The 15,841-nt window shown below is 40.1% G+C and overlaps 1 protein-coding gene across 2 annotated transcripts in view; it reads left to right on the forward strand.

The window, feature by feature from the left end:
- CSMD1 (CUB and Sushi multiple domains 1) overlaps window positions 1–15,841 on the forward strand; it is a 2,006,418-nt gene that overhangs the window by 1,291,120 nt on the left and 699,457 nt on the right. For both annotated transcript variants that reach the window (XM_032413252.1, XM_032413253.1), the window contains exon 7: window positions 10,355–10,432. In XM_032413252.1, coding sequence (XP_032269143.1) covers window positions 10,355–10,432 — 78 coding nt within the window. The remainder of the gene's footprint in view (window positions 1–10,354; window positions 10,433–15,841) is intronic.

Genomic DNA, 15,841 nt, shown 5'->3' on the forward strand with positions numbered 1-15,841 from the left:
CTTCTTCTTCTTCTTCTTCTTCTTCTTCTTCTTCTTCTTCTTCTTCTCCTCCTCCTTCTTTCTTCTTCTTCTCCTTTTTCTTTCTTCTTCTTCTCCTTCTCCTTTTCTTCTCCTTTTCTCCTTCTCCTTCTCTTTCTTCTCCTTCTCCTTCTTCTTCTTCTTCATCTTCTCCCTTTCTCCAGAATCTCTCTAATTGGTATGCCTTCCTTCTCCCCTCTTGTATCCTTGGACTCCCTAAACATGATCATTGGTGCAATAATATAACTTCACATAGGAAAGATTTCTCTTCCAATTTAATAGTGCTGTTAAGTGACATTAGACTAAGATATTCTGATAGCCGACCAACAAAACATATCAATAATCAGTCTTTGAACATTGTAAAGTATAGTGAATAAATATCTCAGATTTTTCAGCTGCAAAAGATCACTTACAACACCAACCTTAGAAAAGATGATTTCTCCAACAAAGAAAGGATCCTGGCTGATGAAAAACAAGAACAATAACAATGAAATTTGAGAAGGCAGTTCCTAAAACTTGGGTGTTAGTGTCCGTGTTCAAGGACATCATAAAATCTAAGAGAAAATGTAGGAATATCTAGGTATGGGCAAACTTACAAGGAGAGCTACTGGCAAAATAACCAAATATAGAAAGGACAACAATTATTTCTAGATTTATATATATATATTAATATATATGTATAATATGTGTATATATAAAGTATATATATAATTATTTAGTATATATACACATATATACTGTATACATATGTAGTAGGATATATAGTAGTGTGTACATATACATATTATATATATAAAATATATATAATATGTATATAATATATAGTAGTAACAAGCTCCCCATAAAATAATGCATGGAACATGAGATAATGATAGTAAGATTTATCTCAAAGAACAAATGAGTGAGCACATTCATTAATTTAAATGCATATAAAATGGACAGCATTTTCAACTGCCAAGTTAGTAAACATTTTCTTTTTTATGCTAAAATTCAACATTGGCAAAGGTGTTATAGTCAAGATATTCTTAAATAAACTGATGAAATAAACTGGTACAGTTTTTCTAAAAATCAGTTTAATACTATAGATTAAGAGCCTTGACTAAAGAATATTAATTCTAGCAATTTATTCCATGAAAGTGGTCAGAGCTTGCTGATATGGTCAAAAGGTGTTTGGTGTTATAGACAATTGTAAGAAGTGAGAAAAAGCTAATGTCTGATCATAAAGGAAGTAAATATATGGAAAGCATTTTTTTTTCAAAACTATTCAGTGACCTCAGTAAGTCTGATTTAAAAAAATAAACTATGTAATGACAAGGAAAAATGCTCAAAGCAGTCATAAAAGCAGATTAAAATGTATTTACAGGGTTATTTGTATTCTGTTAATATCATATGTGTGTCTTTACCTCTATACCCCTACTAACTTACATATGCAATGCACATAAATAGGGTTGGAAATAAATACATAAAAAGTAAAAACAGTGGTCATCTTTAGGTGATTTTTTTCAGTCACTTTTGTTTTCTTTCTGATAATTTTTAGGTTTTCCCAAATTTTCTGCCGTGTCCACATACTACTCAATCATAAAAATATTCTCTGGGAAAGGAAAACTAATGTTGTGTGTGTGTGATTCCGTGCCTATCTTTTGTTATAATAGGATCGATATTAACAGATGTTGAAGTTTAAGCAACTAACATACAAGCTCATTAAAAGATTTCTTCAGTAATTACTTAAAGAGCAAATCACATTCTGATTTTGGAAAATTTAATGGTATAAGAAGACATGTCTAGGGAAGCCTGGGTAGCTTAGTCGGTCAGGCGTCTGCCTTTGGCTCAGGTCATGATCCCAGGGCCCTGGGATGGAGCCCTGCATTGGGCTCCCTGCTCAGCAGGGAGTCAGCCTATTCCTTTCCCTCTGACCCTCCCCCAGCTTGTGCTCATGCTCTGTCTGACAAATAAATAAATAAATAAAAATCTTAAAAAAAAAATACATGTCTACTAATATACAAATATTTAAGTATTACATCTTATGATATAATAACGAAATGTTTATAAAAAGAAAAATTTGTATTGTACAGTGTGGTTAAGGTAAGTGGTATAATTTATAAAGGAGGCAACATAGGCTCTAGAATCAGATATCAGCACCAATAATAGCTCTGCCACTCAAGCTATGTAACCTAGGCTACATTACTTAACCTCATGGTGACTTGATATTTTGCTGGAAAGGATTGTAATCATAGCGTAACTCTTACAACATTGTGGTGGGATAAAACAGGATGTATATATAGCACTTTGCATAGTGTCAAATGCGTATTGATTTTAAAAGTTATTACTCAGTAATAATAACATTACAGTAATGATATTTTAGTCCATGGCTTCAATATTTCTGTTAGATACGTGGTCAAGGGAGTTACCGGGAAAGTTTAAGTACAAGACAATAAACCAGGAAGCCTGGGGACAAGGAGTGGCCAGTGGGTTTGGGGGACAGCCAGGAGAGTGCATGCTCTGGGGGTTGTGGGAGCCCCATGTGCTGCAGGAGCTGACTCTTATCACCACGACAGTGGGGGAGTGCTAGTGGAAATCACCAAAAGATTTAGGGACAGGGAACATACAGCTCACCTTGTTCAGGGCTGATTTCAGATTCCAGAGAGGATGGGAGGGGGCATAGCAGCCCCCCTTCTCTGGAGCCTGGCTTTCTGGTCTCAGTCCCCTGGGGAGCTGAGCGGGGGCGGGGGGGGGGGAACAGAGGCTCCTCCTCCTGAGGAACCCTGAGAACATCACCAGCAGCCTAGGTCACAGCCCCTACATCATTAGTGTCCCTTCATCTCTGGACCCAGGCATTTTATCATGTCACTTGTCACAGGAGGGGTGAGTACAGAACAATAAGATGCCTTGAGAGAGAGAAAGAACACATTCACGTAACTTTATATTGGTATAACTATTCTATTGGATTATTAGTTATTCTTGTTAAGCTCTTACGGCACCTAATTTATAAATTACACTTTACTATAGGTGTGCGCATGTAGGACAAATCATAGATTGGATAGGGTTCTGTGCTATCCACCATTTCAGGTATCCCCTGGGATCTCAGAACTATTCCCACAGGTAAGGGAGGGGAGGCTACTCTATCAATATAACAGTTCATTTGAGCACTTTCCTCTCCCTGCTCCCCAGGAAAGGACAGAACAGGGACCATGGCCTCTATAGGGGAATGTGGACCATTGAACTCTTCAGTCTGTTTGCATACTTACTTTCTTGATGCTCCTTTGTTTTGTTCGGTCTATAAGGATGTGAAGCAAAGTGAAACAACATGTTTGCATGGTAATGTAATTGATCCAGCAGAAAAGAAAAAAAAAGATTATGCAAAAGGAGGAAAAATTATGGTACCGTGTTTTCTGGTGCTGACTCTAGTGTGGATGTGGAGATTCTGATTTTAGACAGGAGAATGGCTCCATCCTCCATTATAACAGCCATAATTAGAGTATATGGTTACACTGATGTTTATCAGTGTCCACATGAACCATACATTAATAATTAACCAACAATAGGAAATTGAGTCAATACTTAGATATTTAGTGATTTTTAGGTTGTTTAACTATGGAAGCATTTTGCTTTGTAGTTTAAAATTTTTTTAGGGGCGCCTGGGTGGTTCAGTTGGTTAAGTGTCTGCCTTCGGCTCAGGTCATGATCCCCGGGTCCTGGGATCGAGCCCCACATCGGGCTCCCTGCTCAGTGGGAAGCCTGCTTCTCCCTCTCCCACTCCCCTGCTTGTGTTCTGTCTCTCTGTGTGTCTCTCTCTGTCAAATAAATAAATAAAATCTTTAAAATAAAATAAAATAAAAATAAATAATTTTTTAATGTGTTTAAAGTGATTTGAATTTTGAGCGCTCATTATAAAAGACAATGAAATCTAATGAAGAAATGTTAAATAATTTGGCTGGGGGTTCTAGGTGATTAGATCTATTAATGAAACAATTGAATATTTTGAAAGTATTTCTAAAAAAAATAGGGTATAAATGTTCTTAGGGGAAAAAGTGAGATTTACAATAAAATCGTGCAAGCCACTAGAATTTCTCAAGATAAATTACTTTCAAAACATTTATTTTTCTCTTCAAAAAGATTGACAAAACCCTGAGATAATCCACGTTTAGCTTTTCTAAACAAAAAATGTTCCAAACAACCCATGAACCAAAACAATTTTTTAAAGAATGCTGTTTCTACCAATTCAAGAATAAATTGACATAAAAAATGAAATTTGAAATAACTCATATTTACTAAGGGGACAATATAAAAAGACAACATAGATACAGAAGATTAATAGCTTATAGGATATAATTGCTTACTTATCAAATTTAATAAAAACCTATTGATTAAATAATAGCAAGACCAACAGAACAAGAATATTTCTGACAATAAGAAAGCCCAAATAGTTTCATTTGTATACATGTTATATACTTAAGTGTTTTATACACCTATATATATTATATATACTTTTATATTAAATTAATAAAATTAATGAAATTATGATAATCTCGAGTCAATAATAAGTGCAATAAACAGGGTTTATATTTTTAATTGCAAACCTCGAGTTCTTCAGATGTGTCCGTAGTTGATGTGTATGTATGAAACAATTTGTTCTGTGGTTTGTGAGATTTCTCAATGTGTCTGGTCCTGTATTTAGTAGATTAATTTTGTGTGAAACAATTTTGCATTTCTTTTACTTACTTGAAGTGATCCGAGCTCTCCATTACAGGTAAAGCACTGTTTTAGACACTGGTGCAGGAAGCTCCATGGATATCTGTCATAGAAGATAAGCCTTGACTTCCTAATAGAGCTCTAATAAGCATGAGAACCTCCATGATGTCCCCTGCTGGGGACAGGGGAAGGGAACCTGGGAAGCATACAGGACCGAGCTTGATTAAGGAGTCAATCATGGACACAGGACGGGAAAGATGTTCCCTTTGGAAAGGATAGAGAGAGCAGTTGCATTATGTAGGAACAATAATACTTATCTCTCACCTTATTGCCACTTTAAACATGGTTATGAAAAACCATTGTCATTTCAATATGGTGGTGGTTCTCTCAAATTTCCAAACTACCTGAAGTGAGGTTTAACCTGACCCTGAGAGATTATAGTGAAAGAATAAACAAAAACAGTGAACAAATGAAACAAAATAACATATCCTTGCTGTTCTTTTTCAATCTTTTCTACCCTTAATCTGCAAATATTGTCCCTAGAACTTTTCACCTTCTTAAATGTCCTTATAAGAAAGGAGAGACTGATGATATCTATTTGAGGCCATAGAATCTGAATTACTGAGAAATGTTCTGAAGCAAGATAGACCAGTGAGTCTCAGACTCTAATGTTAGCATTTATCCAGCTGCCTCTTCCCCCCAAAAATAAACTAACGAAGAGGAAGGAAAACAAAATAAAAAATAAAAAAGCAAAACTGAGTAGCTGTGTTGAAGTCCAGGTCTAGCTCCAGAGTTTCTGATTCCATACATCTATGGTTGACCCAAGAATTAGTATTGTTATCAATCAGGAAATGTGATTTGATGATTCATTCTAAGACTTGAAAATGAATGGGCTAAACATTTATCCACGGACAACCTCAGGCTGTTGGCAGAGTTTGTCCCGGGTGAGCCATCTTTCTGGAGAAGCCCCCATCTTCCTGCCCTACTCTCTCCCTCACCTCCTGCATCTTTCCTGGTGAGGGTCCAGGTCTGTGGGGAGCTGGGGGAGGAGCAGGAGGACCCTAGATGGAGGAAAAGAGGAGGGACCCTTGGAGGATGCACGTCAATGTGCATTTCTTGACAATGTTGCCAAGGACCAGTGCTGTGTAATCAGAAAACCCAGTGATTTAAAATAAATCAGGACTGAGTGGAGCAGACCATCTTCAGCAGCGCATCACCATCTTACTGGGAAAAAAAAAAAAAAAAAAAGTCCTTGGTGGATTTAGCTTCACACAACTACATATACTTATTTGTGAAATTCCAGAATCTATCAGACTCCCAGATCGGTCCTGTATATTTAGATACCATTATTGTACCCTGAAAGCTACTCTTTATTTCTCTTTATTTACTGAGTGCATTGAATCCTGTTTGTTCTGTTTATTTTGGGTGATATTTGTTTTAGTTTTATGCTCTTTATTATTTCCCATTGATCCTTCTGTTCATTATTTATTGTGCATTCATCTCCTCTCTCCTGAGTAACTTCAAGACAAAGTTATTTCAGCACAAGACAGTGAGTGGTTATGATGGGTGACACACACAAAGACATTCACCAGTTCAAATTAAGACATTGTTCCAGGGAGTCTGACAGACGAGATCACTGCAGCCAACAGCACTGTGGTAAGAGCAGGTGCTAGACCTTGTTTTCCCACCCCACAGAGCTAAGGATGAGGAAAAGGGCAGATGAGGAGGGAACAGGGAGGAGAAGACTGACTCCTGATGCCTACCTTTGGTTCTCCCCTGGACAGTTGGAGGTTAGGGAGCAGGATGCTCAGTGGGGGATGCCCTTTGGTGGTTAGCACCCTTGGAAGGAGGAGAAAGCAGCAATCCTGGGCTTCCTGGAGGTCCTAAACAGCCTCAGCGAGGCACAGGGTGCTTGCAGTTGAATCACTCTCCTTCTGGACTTATATACATTCTTAGTCCTTAGTGTGGTCTGCCCTGGGAAGTATGACTGCGGTGGGTGGGGGGTGGCTGTCTGGAGCTAAGAATTCCCTGCAAGAGATTGACAGCAGACACTACCCTCTGGCCAGTCCTTCCATGAAGGGGCATCTTTGTGGCACATTCCACGTCCACCAGGAATGGCTGCACCATCAGGAGTCCCATGGTCTGACTAGGGCATTGGCCGTAATGACCTGCTTGAGCCACATAAACACGCTGGGCTAATTTCCTCATTTCTCATTCACATTGTTGGGAATAGCTCTTCAAAGTCTATAAACTACTTTCCTTTCCCCCCTTGTTCACCTGGTGAAGTTCACAGGAAAGGGACTCATGCTCATTGAAAAGTTTCAACAACTGGGTTTATGATATTTAAGTGATTTGTCAGGTTACATGATCATGTGAGTGGGGGTAGGATTCCAAGTCCAAGGCCAGACCCCTTTGGATTATGCCAAGAGGGGAAGGATTGCAACCTCCATATCCCAGTAAACCTGTAGGATCATCGAAAGAGATCATAGGAATAAGAACATTTTGAAAAAAAAATGATTCAACAGTCCTTTAGGTAGAAATAGTACCAACTTGCCATTATGTTGGTATAATGGTGATGAATTGGTTCCAAAGTAAAGGTCAATAGTGACTGTACCTACCTATAATCATATCTGACAGGAGTCCTCTTTTCTCTTGGCTGGTGGACATCCAGTGTCAGTTCCTCCCGAGTTCCTCCCCTTTCCTGCCACACACGGGGTCACACAACATCCCGCAGGATCTCAGGCTGGTGCATCCCCATCACCGGAGTACTCATCAGTCCTCCTGTACCCCACTCCCCATGTCTACTGTCCCAGCAGCCTGTAGATAGCCCATCAAGGGTCACCACCAGAGCTGACCCTGTCTCGTTCTCAGTGCCCTAGTGGCCAGATCCTAAATGTCCAGATACCCTGCCACTATATCTTACCTGTGGTTGTTGTTCATCTCAGCCTTGATGAAAGCCACCACCCCTCACTTTACCCATCTGATGGCAGCTTTGTCTTGGCGGCTCCCAAATCCCGAATCCTAAATCTGCTCAGCGGCCAGCACTCCCCGTTCCTTCCAAAGCAACTTCCTGTGATTCCCTCCTCTGGGGAGGTATTTCCAAAAGTGCCTTCCACCTGGAAAGGTGTTGTCAATGCCAACATGGGGGAATTGCCTCTTTCCTCAAATGTAAAATCTTGCTTTTTAAGGGGAAGGTGGGAAATGAGGGAGAATCAGCTTTTATTCTATTTCAGAAAGAAAACAAAGTAAAAGTATCCATAGACTATGCTTTTCCTTCAACTTTGGTGACACTCAGATGATTTCGAAGGCCAGGTGCAAGGCTGTCTTCCATGTTCAGCTTCCTTCCTGTTAGGGGGTCTCTAACTTCATGCCCTCCACACTCAAGCTGGCAGAGCACAAAGAAGGTCTTGGGTTCTGAGTGAGAAGATTTGTATCCAAGTCACACATCTTACCCCCTGTGCACTTTCAACAAATCTGTGAGCCTTGGTTTCCTGGCTTCCTAATAAGAGTAAAGGTCTGCATAAGACATACCTGAGTTGTGGGAGAATTAAAAACCATAGTGTTTGAAGAGGCTGCCCAAAATGTAAGCTGTTAGCCAAAGTCCTTGTGAAGAGTGAGGCGAGAAGTGGGATGTGGGACTCTGAGAAGCAAAGCTGCACCGAACTGGTAGCCAGAGGGTCAGAAAATCCAGTGGCCAGATGGTGGCAGAGTGGAGAGAGAACAGAGGTTCAGTGACATCAGCCATGGAAGGACAATCCCAGAGGATAATTCCTGGGGCCACAGTGAGGGCAAACATGTGACAACAGAGAAAGGAAAGTAATAGCAAATACCATCATGGACTGAGTCTACTATGTTCACAGTTGTCCACTATCCTGAACTTCTAAACCTTCCAACACAGTGTTCATGCCTCTGCTTTCGATATCAACATGCCCATTGTATTAGGGCTCTCAAGAGAATCAGAACAAACAGGATGTGTATGATTTTTTATAAAAAAACTAGCTCTCACAATTATGGAAGCTGAGAAGTCCCAAGATCCACAGAGTGAGTGGGTAAGCTAGAGAAGAACCTAGGAGCTGTAGTCCCAGTCCAAAGGCTGGCAGGCTTAGGACCCAGGAAGATCTGATGGTTCAGTTTTAATTTTAAAGCAGGAAAAAACAAAACAAAACAAAAAACTATATCCCAATATGAAGGCAGGCAAGCTGGAAGAATTCTTTCCTATTCAGGAGAATGTCAGCATTTTTCTCTATGCCGGCCTTCTACTGGTTAGATATGGCCCACCCGCATTAGGGAGAGTAATTAGCTTTACTCAGTTGAGTAAATTTTTAAGATTATTGATTGATTGATTGATTGATTGATTGATTTAGAATGGGAGGAGGGACAGTGGGAGAGAGAGAATTCCAAGCAGACTCCATGCTGAGCATGGAGCCCAATGTGGGGCTCAATCTCACAACCCTGAGATCATGACCTGAGCTGAAATTAAGAGTCGGACGCTTAACTGACTGAGCCACCCAGGTGCCCCAGTTGATCAAAACGTTAATCACATTTAAAAAACACTCCCACAGAAGCTCCCAGAATATTGTTTCAAGTATCTGTACACTGTAACCCAGTCAAGTTGACACATAAAATTAACCACCATACCCACTTTACAGATACTCTAAGTTAAGTAACTTATCCAGACCACATAGCTACCAAGTTGTTAGCAAAGACTCGAACTCAGGTCTGCGTCTTTCAGCTACTCTAGGTCCAGGCTCATTTATGTAAATCATAACTGTTTGAATTAAATATTAAATCTATTTAATATAAATATTATTAAAATGTTATTTTAATGTAAATAACAATAATACAATTTTAATATTTAAAACATTAAATGTTTAAATTAAAATACTACTTTCTAGTTTCTTCCTATAAATGCCTCCTCACTTTTTTATTCCATAAATGACCAGAAAAGTGGAACTTCTTTAAATGTCTGATATAGGACAGAGAATAATTAAATTACTTAAATTTAAGCCTGAGAACTATGACTTTGGAAACTAATCTCATATATGCTTTTTTTTAATGCTGTCTATAGGTAATAAGCATCTGGAAGGATAGGCATTCTTTTATTTAACATTTTATTGAATATTTTATCCCCAGCACTCAGAACATGCTTTCCTATGTTTGCTCCCCACCAATGCATATTTGCTAAACTTTGCATGATCAAATAACTACATGAATAAATAAATGAGCAACTTTCAATTTTATCTAAAAATTATCCTGAATGTAGCAAATTTAGAAAGCTCTATAGTCACTACACATACATTGAGAGAGCAATCCCCCTGAGTACTTGGTGGAATGATCATGATTTCTAGATTTGCCATTGCTAGTGGTGAATAAGTTCAGATGGAGAAGCTAAACTGTATCACATATTATTTCTAGCTTCTGACACTGCTGTTATAAGATATGATCTTGCTGTTTGATGGCCTTGCATTAATTATTCACAAGCTCTTATACTTCATTTTCTTCACATTATTAACCTCTTAGAACGTGTCCCATTTTCCAGAGTTTAGTAGGCAAGCAGTCGTGATGGGAAATGCTGTGAGGATAAAGCACTATTTTATGGTATCTCTTTGAGTCTTACCTATTAATGGCTTTATTTGGTTTCTTTCAGTGAAAAAGGCAATTGAACTGAAGTCAAGAGGAGTCAAGATGATGCCCAGCAAGGACAGTAGCCATAAAAACTCTGTCTGTAAGTCTTCTTTCTTTTTATATGAGGATTGATATGTCAATTGTGGGGGACACAGAGGAGAGAATGGATGGGTTCTGGAGAAGTAATTCTATAAACTGCTTTTCTCGCTTCATCTCATGCTACTTTACTACCTCCAAAAGTATTTTCTGAAAGAGAGAATATGCACTGGCTTCCCATTGTTGGGGAAGAACGTCATGTTGACAGTCTCCTAAATGAATGTCCTAAATGTATCTCAAATCAATCTTCATGCTGTGTCCTCCTTGGTCACTGTGAGGCTGGACCTGCCTATTTCTCCCGTAAGTAAGTGTTCCCCTGTCAGGTGTTTTGATCCCAGTTTCCCTCGTCGTTCCTGTACGTACCACACACACCGATTGATGTGTGGGATATAGAAGTCTGGTCTTATCATTTTCCTATTAAAATGTTCTGAAGAACTGGTCTGAAGAATAAAATAGCTTCACTACCAGAAGTGTTCTCTCTCCTTCCACTGAATGCAGAACCCCAAGCAATGCTTAGAGCTTCCCCCCAACGCCTTTGAAGCCTTCGCGGACTCTCCCAAGCAGTTAGTTCTTCCCTGGTTTTGTTTCCCTGGTGTCATGTTCCTACCTTTGTTACAGCATTTACTTTGTCACAGTTCACTGTGGGTTTGCCTGTCCCACTAAATGCAGATCAGCAAGCTCCATCAACCTGTACCCAGGTGGGTGTTTTTCCGGGGCCGTCCTTTCCCATGCACCATGGTATTTTTAAGACGTTCAAGCTGTTGGGTTGCCTTTTCTGTTCTTTCCTGGTGATTTCTTTTAGTGTCCTTACTTACCTGCTCTCTTGGTGCTCCTTGTGCAGTGTTTGGGATCCATGCATTTTATCTCTTCTCCCACTGCCTAGCATTTAGTAGAAGCGGGAGCTCAGGATAAACATCTTTTGCTCCTGCATCTCAACCAACTCTATTTTTATTCTTATGATATTGGGGTTCTGCAGGAAGTTTTATCCATGACAAATATTCCACAAAAACTAATAAATAAAAATAAACAACAATATACATCTTTTAAAAATCACTGTGTACAGGGCGCCTGGGTGGCTCAGTTGGTTAAGCGACTGCCTTCGGCTCAGGTCATGATCCTGGAGTCCTGGGATCGAGTCCCGCATCGGGCTCCCTGCTCGGCAGGGAGTCTGCTTCTCCCTCTGACCCTCCCCCCTCTCATGTGCTGTCTCTCTCATTCTCTCTCTCTCAAATAAATAAATAAAATCTTTAAAAAAAAATAAAATAAATAAAATAAAAATCACTGTGTACATTGACCTACCTCGGTTTTCTCAATATCCCTATTCTATGGTGTCCTACTCATTGTTTATGTAACAATGGTCCATTGACTGTGTGATGACCCTATTCCCTGGCACTTGAAAAAGACAGAGAAATAGACACAGGCCCCTAGGATGTAGGTGTCAAATACAGGGCGTGACTTAGATCTTTCAGGCTATCATAACAAAGAGAGCATCTCCTGTCTCTTTTTATAAGGGCACTAATCCCATCATGAGGGCTCCAGATCATGACCTACTGACCTTCCAAAGGTCCACCTCCAAGCACCATCACACTGGGGATTGGGATCTCAATGAAACAATTTTGAGAGGTACAAAGATTTAGGCTATCGGATGGTGGATTCCCTAAACTCTGACTAACTTATGGTGGATTCCCTAAACTCTGACTAACTCGGGCCCTTAGGTACCCCCCACACACACACACAAATCACTCTGTAAATATTTTCACTAGACTTTCTGTTTGATAATATGGAAAGTGTCATTCAAATTAAATTGGACTAAAAAAATAAGGATGGAATCCAAAGGAAGGCAGAAAACAACTGAAGAGCAGAGGAAGAAAAGAAGGGTTTTAATAATAAAGTTTTAATATTTTTTATTGTTAACTTCTAATTCTGGATGTTCAATAGGGTGGGGTATGTGGTACTTATAATAATTTTGAAATTTATTTTTTATAGTTGAACACCTTACAGAAATGACCCTCAGCGATGTAGAACCACATGGCAGGTGAACCCCTCTATAAAATCCATCTTAGGTCTGACATTGAACTTACCTGCTAGAGCCACACTTAGGCAGAAGCTTTCTTTGTAAGAAGAACATATCTCTGTCCTTATCTGAACAGGACATGAACTGACCAATGCCTGCTTACTCATTTGGTGTCCTTTCTCCCAATGGTATTCAACTTTTGTTTTTGGTCAGACATGAGACTTAATTATTAGAAAAAAAATGAGGATTGAAGAACCTGAGGGCCTTCTAAGGTCAGCGATATAATAAGTGATAAAAGGTTAGTTCCGTGGAAGGTGTGTCTGGAAAAACAAGTGGTGTTTCCTAGAGAAATGGACATGAGTTTTGAAGCTAGAGAGACAGGATTCAGTGGCTGTAAATGCATGGAGGATTGCCAAGTCCAAGTTTCATCATTTATGAAGTTAAGGCAATAATGACTTTTGTCCAGTAGATAAAGCAAGGTGTTTGTAGCTCGCCCATTCCAGGATGTGGCATAGGATGGGAATTGAGCAGACCAAATCCATCACAAACTTTCCATCTAGAAATTCGAAGAGGAGAAGAATATAAGTGGAAGGTCAGCCAGGAATTTACATGGCATGGAGGGTCTTACTCTAGAGAGGAGGAGGTAAGATCGAGACCACTGAACTTATTTCTATGATCTTAGATAATAGTCTGGCCAATAATCAGAGGTGAGCCTAGAACACAGAACTCTCTAGCATCCCTGCTTTATCTCAAGAGCTGGGTTCTCATATAGATCACAGGCTCTGATGTTCTCTGAATTAAATCCAAGCATACAAGTATCTCTTGTACAACCTACACAATTATCCTGACCTTCGTTCCTCCATATGAGGGTTTTGGTAAAAGAATAACAAAATACCCATTAAAGATGCTTAGCACAGGGTCTGACAGCCATTGCTGGCTCTTCTCCCACCTCACCCTCTGCTGATCTCTGTCTTAGTGTTTTTCATTCTATTTCGACATGTTTTTATGTTGTGCCCATGTCTCTCTTCTTCATGAGACCCCACACAGAGTAAGGGATGTGACAGCCATGCCTGCATGGTTACCCTTTTTTTCCAGAATCCTGGACGGTGTCTGCCGTGCAGTGCTCACACAGGCTTACCTAATGAACGCCGAGCATGAACAGACCCAGTAACAGTGGTCCGCTCATGCACCCAGGTCATGTCCATAGCAAGGGGCATGTAGCAGCTGAAGGAAAGCAGAAACATGAGGCCTCCTGTTACCTCCTGCAAAGTCCCCTCAACCCAGCTCTGCTCCAAGGTGCAAAGGTCCAGAGTCACAGCTCTTCTCAGACAGACTGATCCTACATGACCCTTTCCCTCTGGATTTAGGCTCTAATATTTTTCCCCTTGTTGCTTCCAGCCTAAAGGCTGATAATAGCCCAGCTCTTAGTTACTAGGTCGTGAGTTCCCATACTATGCCCGGTGGCATCTCTGGACTTACTCTCATATAAACAGCCCCTTTGTAAGTAATCCTGCCTTATATGATTCTCCTCCAGAGTGGCTCTGTTTCCTGTTGGACCCTGTTGAAGATGTTAGAAACTGCTCAAGATTCTAGTCAACCACAGAGGGCAAACTACCCAGAGATTCAGGTGTTTGAAAAGAAACAAAGGAACAAAACCACTAGACAAGGCAAGGAGTCATGCCTTCTAGCAATATCCATCCAAAGCTAACCAAGTGCTAGGAAGAGAGACAGAAGCCCTGGCTAGAGAAAAGAAAGGATGTGACAGACGACCTCAAGGGACTTGAGGTTTAATGATGGAAGGCTGGTATCATGATAGCAGTTAGATCATGACAGTGCTGAAATGATGTCAGATGTACAGTGTTTTACAGCAAGAGTAAGTAAGGATTTTATAACTTGCACATTAAGAAAGTTTATACCAATCTATAGTAGCTGGTACTTAGGTTAAAAACAAAGAACCCATTGTTTCATTTGAAAATAAACAATGCAGGGGCGCCTGGGTGGCTCAGTCGTTTTGCATCCGCCTTCGGCTCAGGTCATGATCTCAAGGTCCTGGGATCGAGCCCTGCATTGGGCTCCCTGCTCTGCGGGAAGCCTGCTTCTCCCTCTCCCACTCCCCCTGCTTGTGTTCCCTCTCTCGCTGTGTCTCTCTCTGTCAAATAGATAAATAAAATCTTTAAAAAAAAAGAAAATAAACAGCGCATATGTCTGGATATATCACACGGTCCGGATTCCAGCCTCTTAGCACATCTCCTTCCGGGCCAGTGTGCATTTTCTTCCTAGACCTGCCTTGATTATCCATTTGGTCCAAGATGAACTCTGTGAGAGCAGAGTTCTCCTCAGGGAACCCCTTCCCAAATGCCGCCCTGCACGGGATTACGCATTGCGCTTCCTCATCCTCAGATAGCCCAAACTAACAAGCACTTAGCATGTATTTACCTATTAGAGGAAAAAGGGAAAACACATAAAAAGCTCATTTTCCCTGTTGTGGAACAAAAGCCCTACACATTCTTTGTTCTACTCTTCTAGATGGAATTGGTGAATCTTTTGTGAATTTTGCTCTGGAATCACTACGTTGGTCAGTTTATTCAGCCAGCCTTGATTTCATGTACCAATTAACCCTTAGTAATTCACATTAATCCTTAACATGCATAAACTTAATCACATAGGGTGGAGTGGTGACATAAGCTATGGAGATGTCTCAGCCCTCTACATAATGAGGGCAATTGATTTCCTACATTCACTCTTAAATTAAATGACATAGAAGTTTATTTTTTTTTTAATCAGGCTCATTCATTATTGATTAATAATGTTTTCAGAAAATCTCCAAGATAATTAAGGTATTAATTCTGCCTATTGCTCTAAATTTCTAATTATTTTAAGCTTTGAAAAGATTGCAACATAAATGGGGGCATCATGCAACAGAAGGGCATCTGCAATAAGCTCAGTGAACATCCCATGCAATCCTCCTTGCTCTCCCTGAGTGATGTAGGCCTCTCCTTTATTCTGAGATTGGATCCTCTCAATCCCAAGGGATTATTAAATTGCCACAGCCTATTTTTAAATGATGGTAAACAGTAGACATCGTTTCTTCTCCCTCTTCTTTTTCTTGGCTTTCTCCTCGGTGGAATACAATTTTAGCAACCCCAAGTGTGAGAACCACGAGGCTAGATAATCCATTAGTGCCCTTCTAACTCCAAAATATTAAAATCTGTAGGGAGGAGGACCAATGAAAGCTTTGGTTGCTATTTTGCAGCTAGAGATTGTTTTCCCCATGTAAAGTTAAAGACAAATAACTACAAATTTGGTATCGATGTGTTTTAAGTCGCTCAGATGAATTGATGGCCCATGCTGTGTATTGACCTCTGGAGTCACCACGTTATTCCCCAAGCAGGGCAGGAC

The sequence above is a fragment of the Phoca vitulina genome, unplaced genomic scaffold (assembly GCF_004348235.1).
Source record: "Phoca vitulina isolate PV1807 unplaced genomic scaffold, GSC_HSeal_1.0 scaffold15, whole genome shotgun sequence".
Classification (NCBI taxonomy): domain Eukaryota; kingdom Metazoa; phylum Chordata; class Mammalia; order Carnivora; family Phocidae; genus Phoca; species Phoca vitulina.